Source organism: Arachis hypogaea, chromosome 15 (assembly GCF_003086295.3).
Source record: "Arachis hypogaea cultivar Tifrunner chromosome 15, arahy.Tifrunner.gnm2.J5K5, whole genome shotgun sequence".
NCBI classification, from domain to species: domain Eukaryota; kingdom Viridiplantae; phylum Streptophyta; class Magnoliopsida; order Fabales; family Fabaceae; genus Arachis; species Arachis hypogaea.
In genome coordinates this window covers 126,314,777-126,339,091 of record NC_092050.1, presented here as the reverse complement: position 1 = coordinate 126,339,091, position 24,315 = coordinate 126,314,777, and the positions used below count along the sequence as shown (strand labels likewise).

The window sequence follows — 24,315 nt, the reverse complement described above, 5'->3', positions numbered from 1 at the left end:
GAGACATGAAATGATTGCACAACTAAATAGGGATCAAGACAAAATGGGGGTATAGTTGAAATTTGGGGTAAATAATCTAAAACAAGATCATAACTCAGGAATTGTTAGTAGTTGAAATAAAAAATGATGACGAGGGAAATTTTCTTTCCTCACAAAATAACATCTCTTGAGACAATGATCTTGTTAGACTTTATTAAATAGTTATAGCCTTTCTGATTAATAGAGTATCCACAAAAATACAAGGTTCTAATATGTATTCTAGTTTGTGTGCATTGTATGATCTTGTTTGAGAAAAACATAGGCAACCAAAATTTTTTAGAAAAGAGTAATCTGGAATAGTATGATATAACAGTTCAAAAGAAAATTTATGTCCAAAAATAGGTGTAGGCATATGATTAATTAAGTATACAGATGTAGCAAAAATTTCGTTCCATAAAGTAAGTGGTAGAAAGACAGTGGCTAATAGAGCCAATGTAGTTTCCACAATATGTCTATTTTTTCTCTCAGCAAGACCATTTTACTGAAGGGTGTATGGACATGTCAAACGATGAAAAATTTTCTCTTGATTAAGGTATGCTGTAAATGCAATGGATAAATATTCTTTTTTATTATCTATTTGCAAAGCTATAATAGAGTAACCTAACTACTTTTCTATATAATTTTTGTATTGTTTGAACATAGTAAAAACACTTGAGATTTATGAGTAAGAAAATATATAGTAGTATGTCTCGAGTACACATCAATAAAAGAGACATAATATCTTACACCATTGTGAGAAGAGACTGGAGATGGTCCCTAGATATCAGATATAATCAAAGATAAAGGATAATAGTAGGCAATAAGGAATGGAGAATAAGGTAATCGATGAGATTTTGTCAAACAACATGAATTACATACAAAATTAGTGATATCAATATTTATAAAGAATATTGAGAAAGAATCTGTTTTATAATAGGCTTGGCTAGATGTCCAAACCTTTTATGATACACATCAAAAGACAAACACTTAGCAAGAAACACACTTGGATTACTTTCAGATTGTGCAGATTTAGGAATGACAATTCTTCAAAGCGATACATGTCATTAATAGCTGCTCTTCAAAGAAGAACCTCCTTGATAGTCTGAGATTTCACAAGACAAAATTAGGCCAAAAAATAAACATGATTATCTCTTGCAAATTTTGAGACACTTACAAGATTATGTGCAATTGATGGAACATGTAGTAAGTCATATAGATAATATCTCTTCTCAGTAGGTTTATGTTGCTATTAATGCTATTGGGGTATGAAAGGATAGAGGAGGAGGAGCATTATGCATTGACGAGTTGGGAGAGTTTTATTGGGCATGTTGGAATTGTTGATCGAATCTGAAGTAACAGTAGCTTGCCACATGATCTAGTTTACCACAGATTTGGTATTGAGGTCTATTTGAAGGATTCAAAATTTCTCTGCCTCCTCGATTTGCATGTTCACCTCTGCCTCTTCTACCAAAATTTCTACAGTCCAGAAGAGGTGCAGTTTCTCTTCTGTAGGTATTTTTAACATTTCTAGAATTTAAAAATGTTGGTTGAGTAAAGTTTACTTGAATCATTGAAGATTTTTATTTTTTTAAATATCTCTATGATGTCTTCTTGAGCCATTAATGATGCTTCAAGATATAGGATAGAATAGGGTGGGTCATTAGCTGTGACATAGGTGATGAAAGGATCATAATCCTCACTAAAGCCATCAAAAATGATGTTGGTATCTTTACTTATTTAGAATTCACTAATTTCTTGAAAATTATTTGTGAACGGCTCAAAATTATTTTTACATGTCATTGTTATAATGATTTTGGTATTTGTATATAGAGAAATTGCATGTACAATATATAAGGTATGCAGTTAATAACTACTATATAGTGGTTAGACTAAAATTAAAAGATTATAGTGTTATTACTAGTTACTTATTTCCAATATTTTGTGGAGTTTAACAATCATCTTCACTTCTTCTATAAAATTTCCTTTTTTATGTTAGGATATCCATAATTCAACTATTTTAGTCTTTAATTAATATATTTAAAAAAAGAATAGGATATCAATAATTAATTGTGATTAATATCAACATCAATAATTAATTCTTATAATTATTTTTGTACGACTAAAAGTTACGTATAGTGTTTTTTTTTATGTAGAATAAAAAAAGTTTGTGATTCATAATATTTTCATAAAGTTTTATTGTATGGATACAAGATTAATTAGATAACAAATTGAATTTTAATTAATATATTTTATTTTCTGTTCATATTTTTTCATTAATTATCTTACTTTTTATATTTACAGTAAATATTGAATGCAAAAAGAAAAAAATAATATTGAATGTTATCTATTTTATTTATTTAGAGTCATAATTAAATTTGATATAATTATAGCAAGTATCTAGAATTAATAATAACATGATACTACAATTTTAAGTTGTATAATATAATAAAAAAAATGTATCAATTTATGTATGCTTCCTATTAGAACCGTCAAAATGGGCTAAACTCATCGGACCAACCCGTTTACCCATTTAAATGGGCGGACTTTGCCTCTAAAATTAAACCCGTTTAAATTTCGGGCTAGCCTGTGTGCTAAATGGGTGGCCCGTTTATTTTTTTTTTACATTTTTTTCAAAAAAATTAGTACTTTTAGTTGATATTTCTCTCGATTCGACCTGAAAATCAGACCTATCAACTAAAAAAAATATTATTTTTAAAGATTTTTGACCTAAAAGTGGTATTTTTTGTCAAAATATTTTTCAAAAAATAAAATTAAATGATAAACGGGCTGACCCATTTAACCCATTGGACTGACCATAAACGGTCCGGGCTAGAAATTAAAATTCTGGCCTGCGAATAAAGTGGGCTTAAACGGGTTAGCCCATTTAACCCATTGGCTTAATGGGCTGGGCCTAAATGGACCGGACTAGCCCGTTTGCCAGCCCTACTTCCTATATAGCAATGATATTATATATATTTATATATCTCCTCTTTTAGCTCTTTTCTAAAAATATTGGCATATAATTAATATAGATAACATATATATTGAGTAAGTATCTCTATTGAATTAATCATAAAGGTTAATAAAATATAATGAAATAAATTTCACCTAATTGTAGTAAGTATTTCCATTGAAGATATTTGCTAATTATTACCGTGTATAATTAGTGTATATATATATAGAGAGAGAGAAGGAGTAATAGTGAATTGTTACTATTATTTAATTTATCATTTAGAAAATTCGTACTTTGGACATAAATTTTCTTCTGTTTATTATTTTTCATACCTAAGGGCTACTAATTACAATTCTATCAACAGTGTTACCTATGGTACGGTAGATTATGTAATGAAAAGGTTTGAAAAATAAAGGCAAGAATTATAAGGTTATGGAAAGTCCCATACAAATTTGACAAGAACAAGACGACTTACGTCGAAATGGTTCTCATGGATGATAAGATAAGTTGATTATTTTTCATGATTCTTTCAAGTGATGCTAGGTCCAACTTATAAATATTTTTTGTTTATATTTTTAATTTATTTGACAAGTAAACCCTCGCACGAATCAAAGAAAGTACGATTTTATAGATTTATAAGTGTTAATAGTCTTTATATTTAATTTGTTTAATAGTGTGATAATATAGCTAATATATTTGTTGGTGGATTTAACTATTATTACTATATTATTTATGATCACATTCAGTATATATGTGTGATTTATTGAAGAAAGTACATTATTAAAATCGATTAATAACTATTTTAGAATTAATCCAATTAACACTGAATTAAAAAAAGAACAAACAATGCATAACATATTACTTTTTTATTAATCAAATTATTATAATTCAAATTAATTTTAAAAGAATAATTTAAAATTATAATTTCAATCTTTTCACGTGCATGGCACGGGTGATTATACTTGTTTCCAATATTTTGTGGAGTTTAACAATCATCTTCACTTCTTCTATAAAATTTCCTTTTTTATGTTAGGATATCCATAATTCAACTATTTTAGTCTTTAATTAATAAATTTTTCATTATATAATTATTCATTCAATTAGTGTTTTAAAAAAGCGACTACGATGCCAACATTAAAAGTATACATAGATGAGGTAAAATCGAATTTGTCTTGATTTAGACCTAATTCTAAATATACTCCGAATTTATTTTTGAAATTGTAACACCCTACTACACAGAGCTTTACACCTAGGACGTAAATAAAAAAAGACGAGACGCTATGACCTTTAAAAGTATATATATAGGAAGTTTAACTAGGAACCTTGAAAAGAAAAGTAAACGGAACACCAACAGATAAGCGCATCACTCTCGATCGGATCAACGTAGAAAGGTAGATAAGATTGAACAGTAAAGATAATATATATATATAAAAGATCAGACTTTCAAAAATATAAATAACAAGTTCCAAGCTAACAAGTTCCAGGCCCGACTTGTGAAGTTAAGGCCGGCCGGAGTATAAATACATACATATACATCCCAAAAGTTTCCCGAAACACAAGACAATACCTGTTTTCTGCAAGTCAGCCTCTAAGAGGGACAAAGTAAAATATATACAAGGCATATAATCTATATACATATATAAACATAAACAAACTACAAACACCAAATCCCAAGATAGTTCTTCGCTTCCAAGAGTCTCCAGAATGTTCAGTGCGGTGCCTCCAAATTTGCATCTGACAAACCACAAATATATGTATGGAATGAGAACCGAGAATTCTCAGTATGGTAATGGTGCCAACATACATAATATATAAGATCCTGGAAAGTCAGAGGCGATTCTAGAACTCACACACTCAGATTTAAAACTTAAAAGATTAGCTAAGCCAGATCTTTAGATACATAATCTAAGATTTTTCAAGTTATATATCAAATACTAACTTAACCCTGCAAATCCTACTTCCTCCTACCCTTCAAAACTCTGGTGGAACTGCCCTCATCACTCCTCCGCTAGATAAAGGGCCGCTCAGTTGCACAGACAAACAATACAGACAAAGAAAACACAGATAGAATGCAGTTACAACAGATAGAATATATAGCAAATAAATATAGATATTCAAATAGGCAAACCCAAGTAATGCAAAATCAAACAAATGCATATGATGCATGCCTTTTCTACTGGCCGTGAGCTCACGTGTCGGTTAAACTGCCAAAACCCGACACACCCGGTAACTAACCCGGATATGGTCTCTGAGTTGCGCATCCCCAGGAGGAACACAAACGAAGGAGAGTGCATTTCCACCTTCTCCTGAAGGTATCATGAAGGAGTGTGCCTTTTCACGTCAAATGAGTGTGTCTTTCCACCTTGCAACCAGAGAAGAATGTGGGAGAAAAAATAATACGAAGAAGAGTGCCTTTCCACCTTTCCCACATCCACATCATGACAAGAGATGGAATCCTTCATCCTCAACTTGCCAACCTCGTGAGCGGGATGAAACCCCATCCTCACCACGGGTGGGATAAAACCTTCGTCCCCATCACGACACCGCAATCATGAGCAAAACAAGATGAAACCTCCGTCCTTACCTGGTGCAAGCGCCAACATAATCTTCGAGGTAACATGCAAGCGGGATCTCACCCAGACCTTGCCATCTCAGCCGATCCGACCATACTCAATTATCACCAACCTCAACATTTACAATCACCATCTATGAGAGATATAGTGCCCAATACACTCTTGGGATACAGTGCCCGTCACACTTATCAATTATTCTTCTTCCTCATCTCTTAACCGGAGCATATGGACAACGTCACTACCTCTTATCCGGTCTCATATATCTCAATCAAACTCATAATTAACTCAGTTCTCCTTATTCTTCTTTGTCTTTACTAACCTCATCATCAAACACCTCTCGACTTAGCTACATTTTAGTACTATTATCATTATTTCATTATTTACTTCTTATCCAACATTATTAATGCCTCATTAATTCGGTTAACACCTTGCAAAATCCTTCCAAGTATCTCCTCAACTTATTTAATAGACTCATCCTCGTTCTAAACCTTAAAGACTCACAACGGATCTTCAACAATTGTAAAAGAGGTTTGGAAAGATAGAGGACTGACTTAACATTAAAAAATCTCTTTTTTGGCTAAAACAGGGGGCTCGCGTCGCGTGCGTACTCTCACGTACGCGAGCTTTCAAAAATTGGGTTCCGCACATGCAAGCCTTACTCCATGTACGCGAGATTAAAAAACAGTGAGTATAGCTTGCGTCGTGCGTGCAGGTCCTATACGTGACACTCTCTTTTTCTCAAAAAGCTGCTAAGTCATTAAAAATCAATTTTATACACCTAACTTTTGACGCGCATAACTTTTTTGTTAAAAATCATTTTTAATCCGTTCTTCGAACGATGTAAACTTCACGGACCTAATTTTTATTCAAAATAAGTTTGAAAAAATTTGGGAGTCTAGAAGCCAAGTGATACATGCTTCAAATGTTCGTGATATGAAGAGTTCAAGTGTTATTTAGAAGATATTAGTTTATATTTTTAGAATATTTTAATTTAATTTGATATATTTTAATTTTTTTATTTAATTATTAGATTGGGCTTTATATTTTTTGGCTTAGAGTTTTCTATATTTTAACCTAATAAGATGTTATAAATACCTCATAAATTAGGGTAATCGTAGTACATAATGATTTAGAGGTTTGAAAACTCCTTTTTGGTTTCGTGATAAAACCATGGTGTGGACAATTGAGGTTGAGAAGTCCCTCTCTTGTTGCATCGAAGAATTGAGTAGAAGGTTGAGGAGTCCCTTTGATTCAATTCCCAAACTATGGTGTTGACAAGTTAGGTTAAGCAGTCCATTTCTTGTTGCGTCAAGAAATTGGGTAGAAAGTAGAGCGATTCTCTTTGTACTCAATTTCAATCTATTCTATTTGTTTCTATTTCAATTTCAATATATCTATTTTTATTTAGTTTAAATCTTTATCTTCTTGTTTATCCTTTTATTTCTTTATCACCAAGTTATGATCCGTCAAAGTTTGGTTAAAAATCAAGTTTTTCGGTTACAAATCAAGTTTTTCTCAAACATGAAAAATCTCTATTTTTACAACTTCTCAACTCAATACCAATAATCCATGCTTCAAAACATCACCAAAACAAACCAAACCAAACCATATCTCAACACTCCTCTTTTACTCCATAATATACATCAATTGTACAATTTCATAAGATTCAACCCAATAGTCCATATTCATAACAACTCTATATATAAATTATCAATACATCATTATTCATCATCAAAATCATCATGTTACCAAAATCAATCATATCAACTCAATACATATTGCATTAATCAAAACCACTAAGTTTGCACCAACACATAATTCAACTTATTCTAGGTCGTCTAGTCTAAGTTTTCACGCAACATTATATATTATCTACGAGAAACCAAAATCATACCTTGGTCAATTTCTCCCTAATATTGAAGCACCTCAATTATCTCTGTTTCTCAAGTGTTCAAAGCTCTGAATCATCACCGAACAAAAATCCAACCTCCACGGTTCGCTTTCTAGTCATCAATATCACCAAATTTGTCTCCAAAATATATATCTCTCTCTAATTCTACATAAATACCGCAAAAAATCAAACTAGGGTTCATAATCATCAATGGTTCACAAGAGTTAGTGGTTTCTCACCTTACCGATGAAAATTCGGGACAAGACCCGGCAATTCCACAAAACTAATTTGATCCTAAACACAAAAATTTAACAAAATCTCAACACTTTTACTCAAAGTTTTCAAAATTGGAGAAAGAAGAATTGGGTGTGAAATTGAGATTTTCTTACTAAATTGTTCAGTGAGTTTTGTAGAAAATTTCGAGATTAATGTGTTACCGCTGACGGCTCATCAATCGGAGCGCTAGATTGAAAGTGATAAGGATTTAAAATTAGGAGGGGGGGGGTTAGGTTTTCTAAAAGTTAATCTTCTTTTCTTCAGCGTATCTCCGTGGGTGAATGGAATGAAAACTCATTTTTGGTGTTTTTATAGGATGGGCCTTGGGTCCGGTTTGGACTCAATTCAACTGGTTCAGTCCGTTGACCCAATATTTGGTCAAAATATTTAAAACTAGTGTTAAAATTATTATTTTAATTATTTCTACCCATCTAACTTATCAAATTTAACTTTCTATTTTCTTTGAATAATAATTAATTTATTGGTTAATTATTTAATAATTACCCAAAATTTACAAAAATCTTAACTCGATTCTAAACCTAATGAAATTTGATCATTTTCGGATAACAATTATATCAGGTCTAAATCAAATTTAAATTGAGTCAAAATAACATGAAGAACAAAACAATGACTAAGGACAACAAGAAGATTGAAGACATGGTGTAGAGGAACTATGGGAATAGCACAATTGATAATAGAAAAAGCATAATCCAGATGCAATGAAAGCGAGTGACGAGAAAGAAAAAAGACAAAAAGAAAGAAGGAATCAGAAAAAAAGAAGATGGATGGTTTAATAGAGTTAGAGTTAAAAAGAAATTAGGCTGCGGTTGTTTTGTGTATACTTTGAAACATAGACATAGAGACATAGATCCTAAAAATATAGACACAATAAAACACAATTTTTTTTAATTTGTTTGGTATCTAAGTGCAAGATAGAATACACAAATCTCAGTCTTATTAAAATTTCAATATTACCCGTATTTGTTATCACTACATAGCCACCATCTCAACGAAACTACCACCATCAAGAATCACCCACTATATCAATCAAACAATCACCATTAACAATCTAAAATTAAATAACAAATTTAATCTAACAAATATCATTAAAAAAATTCAATCCAACAAAATCAATACAAAATTATTTTAACAAAATTTAACCAAAATTCAAACAAATAAAAAATTAAATTATACAAAAAAATAAAGCAGAAGTGAAAAAAGATGGTGACAGAGAGGAGAGGTAGAGAAATATGAATCTGCAAATAGAAGAGTAGACGAAGGTAGATTGAGAAATAGAAAGGAAGAACGGTGCACAAATCTAAAAACACATCCACCAAAGAGAGGAGAAAAGGGAGGAAGGAAAGGATGGGGAACGGTAGTGGTGGTCTAGGTGGAAGAAAGGAAGAAGAGGCGGCAGTGATTTAGGTGGAAGGAAAGGAGGAGGAGAGGCGGCGGTGGACTGGTAGTACAACGGGAGAAGAGGCGACAGTGGCTCTGTGTTTTAGGAGTGGAAGGGAAAAAAGAATTGGGAGGAAGGGGAAGATAAATGAGGATATAGTTAGAAAATAAATGTTAAAAATATTGTGTTTATGTCTCAACATTTATATTCTACCTCTCGCTGTCATACACAAATTTTGTATCTTTGTGTGCTTTTGTGTCTTCTCATATCTTTTGAAATTTTGTGTATTTTTGTGTCTCACTAATCAAACAATAGATAAGTACCACTTTATCTGTGTTTTGGATAGACACACTCACCAACTAAACGCACGCTTAACTATCACATTAAGTCACCATTCACCAACATTCATTTGCCACACCAACTATCTGTTGTAGTATTTATATTGACAATGGTGGTGCAAGATCATCACTTTAATTGTTAATCTACTTTAGAAAAGGTAAAAAGACTATTGTGGTATTTGAAGTTCAATATCAGGGACTTTGGTATTTCTAAGGGATTTCATTTTTTTTTGGTTAAACATCGGGGCTAAAAGTCCAAAAAGGATTACAAAACTGGGATTAATTTGGGGTTAGAAACCCTTCTACAATTATCATTTAGAATGAGCTATAAAGCAGGGGAAGGGAGATCCACAAATTGAAAAGCCTAGAGGACACTTAAGACTCTCCTTAGCCAAGAGATCTGCACCTCTATTGCCTTCACGGAAGGTGTGCCTGAATTCAATCATCCATTCTCTATTTATTAGACCCTTGATACTTCTGATTATGGGATCAAGTTGGTCTCTGCGCTTGCTCTTGTTAGAAATCAAATCCAGGACAACACTCGAGTCCATCTCCACAACAACTTTTCTAAATCCAAGTTCTCATGTCATATTAAGGCCATTTTTCAAACCCCACATCTCTGCTTGAGAAGCAGAGCAAGTACTAATATTGTACATAAATCCTGCTACTCATCTGTCGTGTTCATCTCTAATGAGTTCTCCGTATCCAACAAATCCCGAATTTTCTAAAGAGGAACCATCTGTATTGATTTTGATCCATCCGTGTGGTGGGGGGTTCCACCGGATTTCTGCCTCAATCTTCCTTCTTCTTCCTTTAATGCTTAACTCTCTTTGTAACGCTGCATGCACTGAATTTATAAAGTTATATATTATTGATCGAGCATCTTTAGGTCTTTTAAAAGGTAGAACGAAGATTTCAAGATTTCTCCAATTTCAGAGCATCCAGGTAGAGATAAAAAAAAAACTGAAGGAAAAATTTCTAAGAGATTTCATGCGGCTATTTAGTGCACGAAACTTACTACTAAAGGATTTCATGGGTTATGCTAATGTACAAAACTTAATTTTAAGGATCTTTAGAATTTTAGTCGACAAAAAAAAAAAGACGTTGGCAGCAAACTAGCAAACTATGAGGAGTTAAGTGACTCTGATTACTTAGGAGTTGAGATGAATGATGACCTAAATCTCTAAGAATAAGAGACAGAAAATAAAAATATTGTTTAATAAATTTCTGTCTGACCGGATGATTCGAACTTTAAATTCTTGCTTGGTTGAATACTTGAATTGATAGACCAAGTAATATTTTACTATTTTTGCATTCGGATTTTACCCGATATAAATTACACTGAGCCAATTTTGACCCAAATACTCTGGGTCCGAGTCGGATCTTCGAGCCAAATCGAGTTCTGCCCACCCCTAGCCACCACAACGACCCCAATTGCAGCAGCGCCATGGCCGCATGGCCCTCGTTATATACGAATGGTGGATTTCCTCTAATTTTTTTAAAAGTTGAGGGTTATTTTGGTAATTTAAAACCCTAAATGCAACATATCAGCTCCTGACTCCTGAGCTTCCTCACCATCCTTCGCTCAGGAAAACAGCGTGTTCCTTCCTCGCCAACCCAAAAATTTCGTCTGTCGCTTCCTCTTCCTCTCTGCGCTGCACTGCTGCGATGATGCCGGAATAACCATCGGCGGCGCGCCTGGCACCACCGTCCGGCTCCACTTCCTCTTTCTCCGTCTTCCCTCTCTTGCATTCTCTCTGCCGTTCTGTCGAACAAGAACCGAAGCCGCTGCTCGCCGTCTCTGCTCGGCGCCGCTCCTTGCCACTGGTTCCCTGTTTCTCTCTGGTTCGTTTATGTTCGTCTGTTCCTTGTTCCTTTTTTCTTTCCCCTGTTTCAATGTTTCAGTGTTATGAATCTCTCTTCTTCCATCCTTCTTTGTCTTAAACTATAAATCTCTCTGTTTCCATCTATTATTTAATGAGATTAGGAACGTTAAGTAATGTGGCACCCCAATATAGTTTTATGGTTTAAAATTTAAACATAGGATTTTATTAAAAAGAGTGTTACAACTTGCAACTTATTTGTGTAGCGCACACACTTGACATTAGGAATAAAAAGTAGTTTCTCTTTGAACTTCAGGTATTGATAGTGGCTATATATATGATTAAGAAGTATATGAACAAAGTTGAATCTGAGTTGTTTCATATCCGCACTATATGATGACTGTTATCGATGAACACCTTATTCCATCTTGTTCTGGTGTTGAGCCTAGTGTCCTCTTTTATAAGATGTGAGGGGATTTTGTTCTCTCTTTTCAATCTCTCATGTTTTCTGGTTGAGGAATTTGAATTTCATTGTTTTTGCTTTGTTATTTGCAGAAAGGGTGACTGTATTGGTATCCGGCCGAATTAAAGTGTGGTGATGGGAGCAAGGTGATCAGTCCACGAAATCATATCAGGTTTCCTTTTATTCATCTGTGTGCTTTGGAGGTTCTTGATGTTTGTTCCCTGCCATGCCTTAGAGTGTAATTCATTCATTAAACCAGAGAAGGAAAGTGTTTAGGTCCTTATCTTTCCTAAAACAATTTACATTTATCAGTAGCAACAAAATAACAAGTGACTATTGCATGTGAGTAAGTGCTGGTTCTTCTTATATAACATGGTGCAAAGGGTCATATAGCTGAGGAGATTGATTTTTCAAATTTTTTGAAAGACCCTTAAAAATAAGATCATTCCTACTGATTGGAAACACACTTTTTAGATTAGTCTCTCCAATATGATATTGTTTTGAATGATCTCTTCTAGTTACGTTTGATTGAAAACATGCTGAAAACAGCATCAAGTTCATGTCAGCCGTGCCTTTGGTTGGTAGCTCCATTTCCTTGCTGACAGAAATCATAAAAAATTCAAGATAGATTATGTTGTTTCTTTTTCTCTCATTCAACATAACTTAATTATGGATTTAAAGGTCCTTTCTTCTACTAGATTGTTTATCATTCTGATTCTCATATTGTTTATGTTTCTTAATTGGTGGGCCCAGCTTCAATTTCTCTTAAGGATCACTATGTGAATTTTCTTTTCTTTTTTTTTTTAAAAATATATTCTTATCAGTGAATAGGTGTAAAATCTATGTGCTTGCGGAAAGCTTCTTGTGAATTATTTAAGTTGTTCTTTCTTTTGAATCTCATATCTCTATTAAATTATTGGTCTAGTTGAGCTTAAGATTACTGTGCAGTAAAGAATTCTGATTGAGTTTAAACTTTACACTAAAACCGGTTGTCAAAAACCAGTTCCAGATGCGAAACTGTTTGAAACCAGTTTTTTACTTATTATGATATGAAACCGTTTATATTTTTTTGAAAACCGGTTCACATTTTTTGATCTGGTTTATTTTTTAAAACTGATTTGTAATTGGTTTGATCATCTTAAATCAGTTTGGTTTAATAACCTAAACTCAATTTCTGGACGTACATCCCTTATAATGGTGTACTGATTTCAACTCTATCTTTTCTGATCACACCCCTTTTTTTTATAGCTGTCTCTGGACTCCAAAATAGTAGTCGGAAGAAACTGAGAAATAGAATGAAATCCTTGGGGTCGGGGGAGAAAAGTAAATCCCTTCATAGCAAGGAAGATGATTCTACAGCTAACGGGAAATGTAGTAGCAAATTCTACGATGTCTATGGGCCCGAAGTAAGTTTTCTCTTTATATTTCTATTCTTCGCGACACTCTTCTTTGTTCTCCCCCTATTATGCCCTTCTGGTAGTTTCTTTCTTGTACATTTTAGACTGTATTAAAGCAAAATTGTTTATTATAGATGCTTTCTAACATTTTTCGGAACCTTGGTTTATGAGTTGATCTTGGATACTGTTTGATCCAAAATTGAGCGATAACGGATAATTTTCTATGTTTCTTGTTCTGGTTGGGTGAGTTTCAATTTATTGTTAGTCACTAGTATGTTTTTCCATGATATCATATGTTATGCGGTATTAGTTCATTGTGAAAATGCTTCATTGCATGCGATGATATTGACTATCATAATATCTTGAATGCTAGCATTTTCATTGATTGATGCTTAATAGTGTTGAGCTCTGATTTTCCTGCCCAAAACTTTTCTTTGTGGTTCTTTGGCTGTTTACTTCTTCATAGGCTTTTATTTCATTTATATATTGGTTAACAGCACTTGTTTAATGTGTTGCACTTTTGCAGGGCAAGGCAGATGTTGTTTTCAAGTCACCAGAAGATAATTCAACACTAAATCTCAATGTAGGTTGTTGCGAGCTATATGTAAGTTGATGTTTGTATTGTTAATAATTATATAATGACTATGATTGGTGTTATACAACAGGATATTCAAGGACTAATAACTTGGGTGCTTGGGGAAGGATTTATGCCATCTTGGGTTTTTATAAAGGTTCAAACCATCTTCTGTTTTCCTTTTCTAGTTTCAGTAAATGTTGAGTAGAATATGAGCAAATAAATTCTGTATTGATTGTTTATTACATCATGTATTTCAGACTTTTCATCAAGATTGTTCAGCACTTTTTCTGTCAGTCTTTTTGTCTGTTTGTCTAGGGGCAGGGGTTTGGGTAGACCCTTGTGAGTTGATAGCCACTGAATATAACTAACAACTCTTAAGCAAACATTGATTCTCTTAATGATTTAATGTGGTTTCTTATCGGGAACAAGAAGATAGGCATTATATTTTGTTCTATAAGGATCATATTAGGAGAATGGTTAGAAACTAATTTAACTTAATGGATCAAACACCAAATTATCCAAATATGCTGAAATCCTTGATCCAAAGAGATCTTGTCTTTGGGCAATGCAAAAAAGATAGGCCCCCAATTTGGAATATAAACCATGCCATACATATTATTAGGGGATAAAGCAATAAGGGGCCTCTGTTTTTAAAGCATGTCATTTCTCATTAGTAGTAATCTAGTTAACAACTGTCCAAACAATAGTTTTGAGCTTCAGGGTTTAGATATCCTAATTATTTTGTCCAAGCAAAATCTGTTTCTGTTTGGAAATGATTTGAATTACTGATAGTGAGATTTACAAGAAAAGCATTAGAGTAGTTCAAATTCTAGTGAGATAGCATTGTGCTTAATATCATTTTGATGGATTCTGAAAAATTCTATTCAAGCCTTTGTTCCACATGACTTGCATTAAAATACATGATTAACCAGGAAAACGATAGAGTAAAGAGTAACTCAGCAAATGAGAGAAAGAGTATACTACACTTCTGTTATGTATTACATGAGAGGAATACTGGCTGGTACTACCCTCTATTTATAATAATTGTAAAACCATAATATTAATAAGGAAATAAAATCAGAGAATAATGATAAATTATAAATATCAATGCTAATCCTTAGAGATCATATTTCATACTCTTTGATATGATATGATTCTTTGCTAATTTCTGATACTCCCCCTCAATTTTGAGCACATAGATAATATGCACCAAGCTTGGAACATAAATAACTTATAGGAGATATTATTTGATATCGTGAGATACAACAACTACAACAACAACAAAGTCTTATCCCACTAGGTGGGGTCGGCTAGTAGGAAATTCTCTTTATGTGAAGTTGTCATCGTTAGTAGGAAAAGGTTCTTAGCCAACCCCATCTTCTATTAAAAAATTAATTGATCACTTTTGTCTCTTTACAAAAAAAAATTGCAATAATCCATAATTTAAGTCTGTATGGCATATCTCTTTTGTATTTTGCTAGTGTTACTGATGCAGCAGTTTCACAATTTGCAGAATAAACCTCTTATTCCCAAAGTGGTTATGCTCTATATGCCAGGTTTGGATGCAGCTTTGTTTCTGTCACAGTCTAAAATGCTTTCCAGTTTAAAGTACTGTGGGAAACCAAGGCCAGTCCTAGCTCTTAGGTATGTTGGAAATGTATTTGCATTATATTTCCTTCAAAATTTTCTTTATCCTTACATAACTTTTCCCATTTTTCCCTTCTCGTTAGCTGTGTATCAGATAGTATGCAGACAATAGATGCACTCCTAACATGCAAGGTCAAAAGAAAGAGGGATCAAACTGGTTCAGTTAAGAGGAATTCTGCATTGTTATCTCAACAAGGTATGTACTCCTATAGATCCTCATTCCCCAGGGGCAATTATGTCTTGTATTTAAGGCTTTCTACTTTATGTTGTTCAAGCAAAGTTAGGCATTGTATTTGAAGTATCTGAATTATCATCATGGCTGGAAGTTGTGAAACAGTTAATATCTGTCCCTGCATTTTTGCCTATTTATTAATCCCCCTTATCTGTACAAGAAAATTAGCATTAACGTGGAATCCTGTCTATTGAACTTTTTGTATAATTGATGAGTATTGACTGATATGAGTTGTAAAAATGAAGCCATCAATCAAATTTCCTAGAAGAGGTTTGTTCTGGATTGTAATTTTAATATCTCTAATATTAGTGAAGGGGTAGGGAACTGTAAAAGATCAATTTCTTTACTATATTTATCTAAGTTGGCAATTCTTGGGTCCTGCCATTGTGGGCTCTTGCTAATTTGTATCATGTGTTTTTTCACATGTTCATGGTTTCATGCTGCAAATTTATGTACATGTGCTAAAGCAAATTTTTCTTCTTAGAAATGCTGTAATGTCAACAAGCATCAGAGGCTTAATGGTAGTAAGGCATAGAAGTCAGTTTTTCGTGGTTTTGTTATGTTCTTTTTAGTTGAATTTCCATTTCTTCCCATTACAAATTTTGGTTACTTAGATCTGTGACGAAAGTAATGTAAACTATCTCTTAGTTCACTTCCATTTGTGAATTTCTAGTGTTTCTACTCCTTGCCTATGAGATCATTTGCATCTTTATGGTTTTGTAATTTTAAAATGATTTTTTACTGGTTAAAACAATGATTGCATCAATCACTATCATTTCAATGCAATTGTGTAATTTAATAGCTAGATTAATATTAATATGATCACTATATGAAAACATGTTATATATTCATGCAGGAGGAGGCAAGCTTGGTATTGAGAATTTATCATTTATGGATCTTACGAAAGACATACCTTTCCCTATTACATATTATACGCTAACGGAGAAAGAACTGGAAGATAATGGGTATTCCATTAATCAGCCAGGTGATTTTTTATTTTTGTTCAGTGCTACTAATATGTTATCTCATGGTCATGGCCCAAGTTGTTTCACATATATTATAAGAAACATATCTTTGAAAGAAATTAGATGGTCTTAAACTTTTGCAAACACTTTGGATGGTTTCTTAAAAGGGTAAAGTACCAAAATGGTAACCCAAAAATTATATTGTTGACACAAATAACTTTGAAACATAGAAAGGACAAGAGCCTGTTGGTATTAGTTTGATAAAAATGACTAACCGTCAAGGGAGCCCGTTTTTGTTAATGGAAAACACTGATGTGGTAAAACATGGATGATGACATGGTAAATGTGATTGAGAATCTGACCAGACCAGCCTGTAGAATCAGGTGTTGACTAAAAGCCTGTTCTTACACCTGTTCGTGCTCCCTTCTTCATCCTCCTCTTCATAACTTCCCTCTTCACATTCTCCCTTACCCCCTCCCCAAACACTACCCTGACCACCTCTTTAGAACCCTTTGCCGGAAAGATGCTGCATTGCTTCTCGACATACGCTTTCTTTGTTGACACTTGACAGCAACAATGTTCACATGGAGAACCCTTCAATCTCCATCATCACCACCTTTGGTTCTGTTGCCTCTATCCCCTCGCCATCGAAAGTGGTGGGTTGGAGGAGTGGATGGCAGTGGTGGTGGTGGTTGTTGGAGAGGCTAGTGGTTGTGGTGTTGGTATCCGTGGTGGTGGTTTGGAGCCTGGAGGAGTCAATGTGGATTGTTGACTTTGTTGTTGATAAAGAGGCTTTGGAGTGAACAAACCAATTGTTGGCGTGCTTTTCAAATTATAAAGAATAAGAATATGGGGTCAGTTTTTCCTAATTATTTAAAACTTGATGCCATGTCATAGGCATGCTTGCCATCTCAACACTAAACCTTTGCCAGGTTAGTGTCTTCCTTTAATGGAAATGGGCTCGCTCAATCACTTGATGGTTGGGCATTTTGATCACAATATCTTTTGGGTGAGTTTTGGCATATTTTTGTCATTGATATAGTCCTTCCATTACTATTTTGGTAATCTACCCTTCTTAAAAATCAGAATCAGAAAGTAGTAAGTGTATTGCATGTAGGAATTGGTGTCTATATATATATATACTTGACTGATTACAAGCTCACCACATCTTTCTTGATCTTACACACAAGAATGAGTTGGTTAACTTGTGCTCATACAAGAATGTATTTGTTTTTTTGAAGTTTATCCAAAGCTTCCATTGCTATGAAAAATGGTTAGAAATGACATGATGAACGTTACTAGTGCATTCTGTTAAAGTTTAATCTGTGTGGCTTCATATACATTGAGCAGTCATTATTACCGTTTCTTGTCTTCTTGAAAAGTTATGTATTTATCCCCGTATAAGTTATAACTGCATATATATAGTGTTGCTGGGGTATCTATAGTTCTATTGAAAGAAAGTTGGCAATGATATGCTTATTGCATACTTGTTTGGTACAGGTTTTCTTTCTACTTTGCCAGCTCCGTCGGGATCTTCTTTTCATGAGATCTTAGCGCTTGATTGTGAGATGGTAAGTCTATCGGTGTGGGAAAAGGAAGTGATATTGCTTTCCTATATTCTAGTTACATTGTCATATTTATATGGCTGACTTTTTTGTAAGAGTATTATATCAGTCCCTGTTGTTTATTCTCTCAATAATACTCTTCTATCAAAAGAATAAATGAATTACTTGGGTTTAAGTAGGAAGGAGCTTTCTCTGCTTATTGGAGATTTTCAGTGTTACTCTGCTAGGGTTTTAAGTTGTTAATTAGGTAGTGGGATGTCAAATAAAATTTCTCAGTTTCCCACTTTGCAGAACAGATTGATATTGTTTTTTACTTGAAGAATGTTACATATCCTGGAGGTGGAACAGAGGAAGGAGAACCTTCTTAGGGCCCCATTACTAGAAGAGGAAAAATACCCCTTCTTCCCTTTAGCTATAGCTGAAGGAAAAAGAGTGAGAGGAAGGAGGGGCCCACTGATCTAACAGAATCGCCACATTGCAAGGATAGTGGGAAGGTTGTGCAATCCAATTATGATTCTGTTAGTGGTGAGATAGGAGAGAGGGGATTTAACGGAGTGAGTGTGAATGAGGGAGAGCATTGAGAATTTGGAGGATAGATTCAGGTTAGGAGAGAGGCAGGGCTCTCAAATCCCTTTGCCATTGTTATTTTCTCCTTTCCTTTTTTCCGTCAAATAATACACTAAGTGGGGAGGGTGAATTCTTACTGAATCCAATCCATTTCCCCCCTTTTGTCACTATTTCTCTCTATTTCCCCTCTTCTATAACTGTTCCATTGCTTTTTTTCCCTGTTATCTTCACACTGGTTGTTACAAAGGAGCTTGAAATTTTGGAACCTCATTAAATCTGGACATGTATGAGAGAATGATAAGCTCCCAAGCATTTGAATTTAGTTATCTTATGATTCTTCTCAATTCACAGTTGCATCATTGACTGGGATTGGCCATTGCCACAGTTGGAGTTTTCTCACTTTTGAGGAAACTTCACACTTCTATATCGTGGCATTGGATTGGAGAATAACTGAAAACCATATTAACTGAAGTTTTAATGGAAATTTGAAATTTTGGAAGTCCCGAATCTATACCTAGGCAAATTAAAGTGGTTATAACATTTCTGTAACTTTGCTTGTACCTATTACGTAATACATATTTGATTATGGACAATTGGTCTTATTTGTTTATTATTATTTTTCCTGACAGTGCATAACAACGGAGGGTTTTGAGCTGACAAGAGTTACGCTAGTGAATATCAATGGACAGGTATATTAACCAGGCTTTTTTTTTATATTATTTTAATTGCTGCTGGTGCTGCTACTACTACTACTACCATCACCACCCCGATGCCCACCCGCCACCACCATATAAAGGGATTAGACAAGGATAAATTCCCCTAGTCACAATTATTCATATCCTGTTTTACTGATTAAGTCAACTGATTAGAATTATAAGTACTTGCACAGATAGGCCTGTTTCCTAACATTATTACTCCTATCTTTCCAGGTTGTGATAGATAAATTGGTTAAGCCATCAAATGATATCGTTGATTACAACACAAGGTAGCTCTTGTTTGTTCTCTCAGTCAACCTGCCTAGAATGGTTAATTATAGATTATTTGATTATTTTGAAACAAATAAATGAAGTTGAGATCCCTTTGGACCAGTCTTGCAATTGAACTGGTCAAATTGATGGGCCAATTTGAGGCATTAATTTTCTGAATTCTCAAAAATTGCATGTCTCGGAATTGAACTTGGCTCCAAAGGACACCCTCCCCTATCGCCAGTTGATCCATCTCATATGCTGCTGTGTTAAAAATAATATATTCTTCCTCGTTTCTCTCACTTCCATATCCAAAATTTATAACTTTAAAATTGAGTATGGTTCAAAAGTGACCTAGTATTTGAATTCCTGTTTCTTCTGGTGGGAGTGATGTGGGGAATTGACATTCACCAGTCATCTATCAATTCTTATAATCTTTTGTAGAGAACTAAAATGGTTACATGTGGTTCAGAATATTATGTTGTTACTTAGGTTAGAAACCCCAAAATAGAGTGGGATCCTTTAGCATAATCTATAAGAAATTTTAAAAGGAAAGAAAAAAAAAAAAAAAACCAAAAGTAGGTATTAATGTGAAAAATAATATGAAAAGAAAAATACAGCCTGGTATAAAGTTAAAAAGAAGGGTGAATTTTCTTTTTTCTGGACTTGTCTGTCTTCTCTGGACTTCAATTGAAATTGTCAACTGGAAGCGATAGTTTTATTTATCATGTGCAGATTTAGTGGAATAACATACGAGATGTTAGATGGGGTGACGACAACGCTGAGAGATATTCAGGTTGCGTGACTTGAATTCTCTTCAATTTAATTTAATTTAATTTAACTTGTTTTTTAGTAGGAATAAAATTTTGTAAGCATGCTGATTCTTTAAGCTGAAAATATGTTTTCCTGATTTGTTTCATATGTCCCATTGCAGAAAGAATTTCTAGAACTGGTTTACAAAGAGACTTTCCTTGTTGGACATTCTTTGGAAAATGATTTACTGGCATTGAAGATATCACATGACTTGATAATTGACACAGCGGTGTTATACAAAAATCCACGAGGAGCTTCTTATAAAACTGCTCTACGGCATCTTGCTAAAAGATTTCTTTCAAGGGAAATACAGAATTTGGCAAGTGGACATGACAGTGTTGAAGATGCTAGAGCAACCATGGAATTGGCACTATTAAAGATCAGAAATGGCAAGTATTTCTTTCTTTTGCTGCATTGATTATTGAACTTGTATAGATAAGTGTTGAGAGATTGGAAAGCTATGCTTTATAGATAGGTCTTCTGTTTGTTTTAATTTTGTGTAGAGAACTCTTGTCCTCTATTTTTTCTTGTCCCTCTCTTAATGAAATTATTCTCTTATAAAAAATAAAATAAAAAGAAAGTAAAGGATAAATAGGTTTCTGACCATTTTTCGTAGACACACACAAGTCCTTAACCAAAATTAAATACGTATAGGTGTCTCAACAAAAAATGTGTCTACACAAAATATGTTTAGTAGCTTATTTGTCCTTTATAATAAAAAATCTGTTGAGATTAATGGATGAGTTTTGTATCTTCCACTTATATTTTTAATTATTATAGGCTAACCCTGAGTTCCCAACTCAGGTTGTATCTCAATCATGCCCATACTGTTCTTACTGTTTGGGTTGATCTATTTGAACAAATTACCTTTCGCAAAGAATTATTATCATTTGTATGTCTTATCAGGCTCGTAAATAAGCTTCATATTTGACAGATATATGTGATGGACAGATTTGTTTGTGATATTATTTGTCTGTGTTCAAAATTTGAACTAGAGTGTGCTGGCTTGCTATATTGTATGACTTGTGACAGGCTTTAATTGCTTAACTTTTCAACCAGGTCCCGACTTTGGTTCCCCTCCATCATTTATGCGTAAAAAGCTCCTCTCTGTTTTGAGCGAGTCTGGCAAAATATCTTCCTTGATTGATGATATATCCATTGTAAGACGATATGCCTCTGAGTCTTCTCATGCAATTCCAGTGACCTCTGATGATGAAGCACTTGCAAAGACCAACAAGGAGGTAGATGGTTACACCCATCTATATCTGCAACTGTTCTCCTTGTTACAATTATACTTGCAGTTTCATTTTATTTTATTTTTTTTAGTCTGGATATACCTAGCGTTTTCTTTATGCCTTTTTTTGTCAGGTGAAGAATGAAAAGGTACACTTTATATGGACTCAGTTTTCAGAGTTACAATCATACTTACAGAAACAAGCTGAAGATTCAGAGGACTTGAATATAAGACTTGCAGAGATGATGGCATTATTTACATGTCAGAAGAATCGTGACAATGGTAAAGGGAAGATGAGTGCACCTGCCGAACTGAAGGAAATTCTGGCACGCATGGATGCCAGAATTCGTTCTGTGTATACATCCTTGCCCACAAATGCTATGTTGATAATTTGCACCGGTCATGGAGACACAGCAGTTGTTCGCAGGTACGGATGCCTTTTTTCTTTCTTCTACTGCTGCTGCTGCTTCTTCTTCTCCCCCAACCCCCTTCTCTCAATAAATAAATAAAAGAATGCTATATTGATTGAACTATTACAATGGCCATGGGAGGAAATAAATGTTTGACCCTGCAATGATACAGCATTGTTGAGTTCAAGATATATAATTTCTTCTACTTGGTGTCCGGATGTGTGACTTTGCAAGTTTGTGTCTAGATATGCCGGAAATAAATTATTTTTTCTATAAAAGGATATGTCTGAAATAAATAATGTATATGATATAATGTTTTTATCATATCTATAGAATTTTGTTCTATTTTCTTTTCTATCACATTATGTTGCATCATATGCATATAATGTTATTCAGACTTTTGTTATATTAGAGAACTAAATATTGGACATTTATGGCTTGAAAATTTTAGAGTAAACTATTATTTTAAACCCCCTGAAGATTCGTTTTTTGACAAATCAACCCCCCAAAAAAGAAATGACATCTTGGCTCCTGATTTCAAGCCAGTTCTTTACTAATTTGTTTAGAAAAATTAGATTTTCTAATCCTGCAAATTTAGTGAGTTTATACTTAAGGGGATTAATTTTGGCAATTTTTATTTACACAAATGTCCAAATATTCAAAGAAAAATGGAATGAATCTAAAAAATAAATTTGGGTTCAATTTTTTGTATGCACCTTAATATTCTAAGAATTGGATTAGACCAGCCAAAGCCGATTCGACCGGAATATTTGGGAGCTGATGACCTGGCTAGTCTGCTGCATGCTAAGAAATTGGTGGTCAGTGAATCGGTCAAAACCTGTTGAAGCAGTTAAATGATATATTATTTTGAACTTATAAATTTACGGATTCATGACCAGTCCTGTTTTTATAACCTTGTTATTATCTAAATCTTGTCATAAAAAAATTGATCAAATGTGGTTATTAATGGTGTGCATTGTCATTGAGATGATCTTAAAAAATTATATCATTTGGGGGGCTAAAATGATGGTTTATCTCAGTAGTGAGGATATGTCTTGCGGTTTGAAAATGAGAAAACAGCTAAGCAGAGAGGGAACAAACATAGTGGTTTGGTACTTCCAAGTGCTGTGCAACTAATATATGTGATTTGGACATGTTAATTGATGGTTAATTCATCGTTATTTTTCTTTGAAGGCTGAGGAAAATGCTGGTTGAGCAGGGTGAGAGTAACTTTTGTCGAGACAAGCTTGTGGAAATTCTGGAAGAGGTTCAGGCGCGAGCTGAAGTAGCTTTGTGTTTTGTAGGTGTAAAGCACTAAGTAGAAGTAATACAATACTGATTATTCTTGATAATTTGTTGCATGATGTCTTAGCCTCGTCGGGGCAAAAAAGGGAACCCTGGTTGTGCAAATGATTCTAATATACTGCTCCCGCATTTCAAAATATAGTCACTTCTATTTATTTTGGTTCCTTGATGGTCAATATGCAGCTTTTCTTTGTAATTTTAAGAGCATAGAAATTATTGTTTACCAAATATATAATTTCTTCTTGAAGAAAATACTTTGAAAATCTTTAGTGTTTGTTTGATTTGGAAATGATCAAAGTAGAAAATAATTATGAAAAACATTTTTTATTGTGCATATTTTTTATTTTTTAAGTTTTAAAAAAGAGAATAAAAAATAGAAACCGAAAATAAAAATAAAAACATAGAATTGGTTCCCAACTTTGCAAGAGAGTCTCAAGTAAGCTGTAATATTGTTGGATCTCAATATATAAAAAAAGTTAACCTGTTAAAAATCGTTTTCGATTTTTAAATACGTTGACAGAATATTCTAACAAAAATCTCTTTAAAATATGAAAAAATATTAAATATGAAAAATATATTCTCAAAAAGTAGATTGAATTTTGTTACGATAAAAATATTCTAACAAAATTCTCTTTAAAATATGTAAAAAATGTTAAATATTAAAAATATTCTCAAAAAGTAGATTGAATTTTGATGCCATATTTTTCAAGTTTACTTTGTAAAATAAGTAGATTGGTTTCTAAGTTAAGTAAATATTTGTTTGCAAAGTTTTTTGCCAATGACCAAGAATTTCTTAAAAAATGAAAAATAAAACCTTAAATATTGAATTTTTATCCAATTTTTTGTATGAGTTTTTTAAATAACTATCTAAATATTTCTAAAAATTTTTAGATCAAATATGTTA

At 33.5% G+C, this 24,315-nt stretch overlaps 1 protein-coding gene across 3 annotated transcripts; it reads left to right on the top strand.

Moving 5' to 3' along the window:
* Nucleotides 1-10,816: 10,816 nt before the first annotated feature.
* Nucleotides 10,817-23,587, top strand: LOC112750610 (small RNA degrading nuclease 5). 3 transcript variants are annotated; one of them, XM_025799408.3, is made up of 16 exons: nt 10,817-11,293; nt 11,827-11,906; nt 12,983-13,140; nt 13,658-13,714; nt 13,797-13,862; nt 15,222-15,352; nt 15,439-15,551; nt 16,444-16,572; nt 18,053-18,123; nt 19,314-19,373; nt 19,614-19,669; nt 20,385-20,445; nt 20,584-20,851; nt 21,522-21,703; nt 21,831-22,123; nt 23,301-23,587. In XM_025799408.3, exons 3-16 carry the CDS (start codon nt 13,030-13,032, stop codon nt 23,422-23,424), a joined length of 1,722 nt encoding a protein of 573 aa, XP_025655193.1. In that variant the 5' UTR covers nt 10,817-11,293; nt 11,827-11,906; nt 12,983-13,029; the 3' UTR covers nt 23,425-23,587. The 3 variants fall into 3 exon arrangements, with proteins under 3 accessions (XP_025655193.1, XP_025655194.1, XP_025655195.1); XM_025799409.3 differs by having other exon boundaries at nt 10,871-11,303; XM_025799410.3 differs by having other exon boundaries at nt 11,012-11,293; nt 15,265-15,352.
* Nucleotides 23,588-24,315: the final 728 nt, after the last annotated feature.

Coding starts and splice junctions, on each gene's coding strand:
- LOC112750610 (XM_025799408.3), top strand. CDS start 13,030: ATGAAATCCTTGGGGTCGGGGGAGAAAAGTAAATCCCTTCATAGCAAG. Junction 15,552..16,443: donor TGCATTGTTATCTCAACAAG/GTATGTACTCCT, acceptor ATATTCATGCAG/GAGGAGGCAAGCTTGGTATT. Junction 21,704..21,830: donor TTGCAAAGACCAACAAGGAG/GTAGATGGTTAC, acceptor TTTTTTTGTCAG/GTGAAGAATGAAAAGGTACA.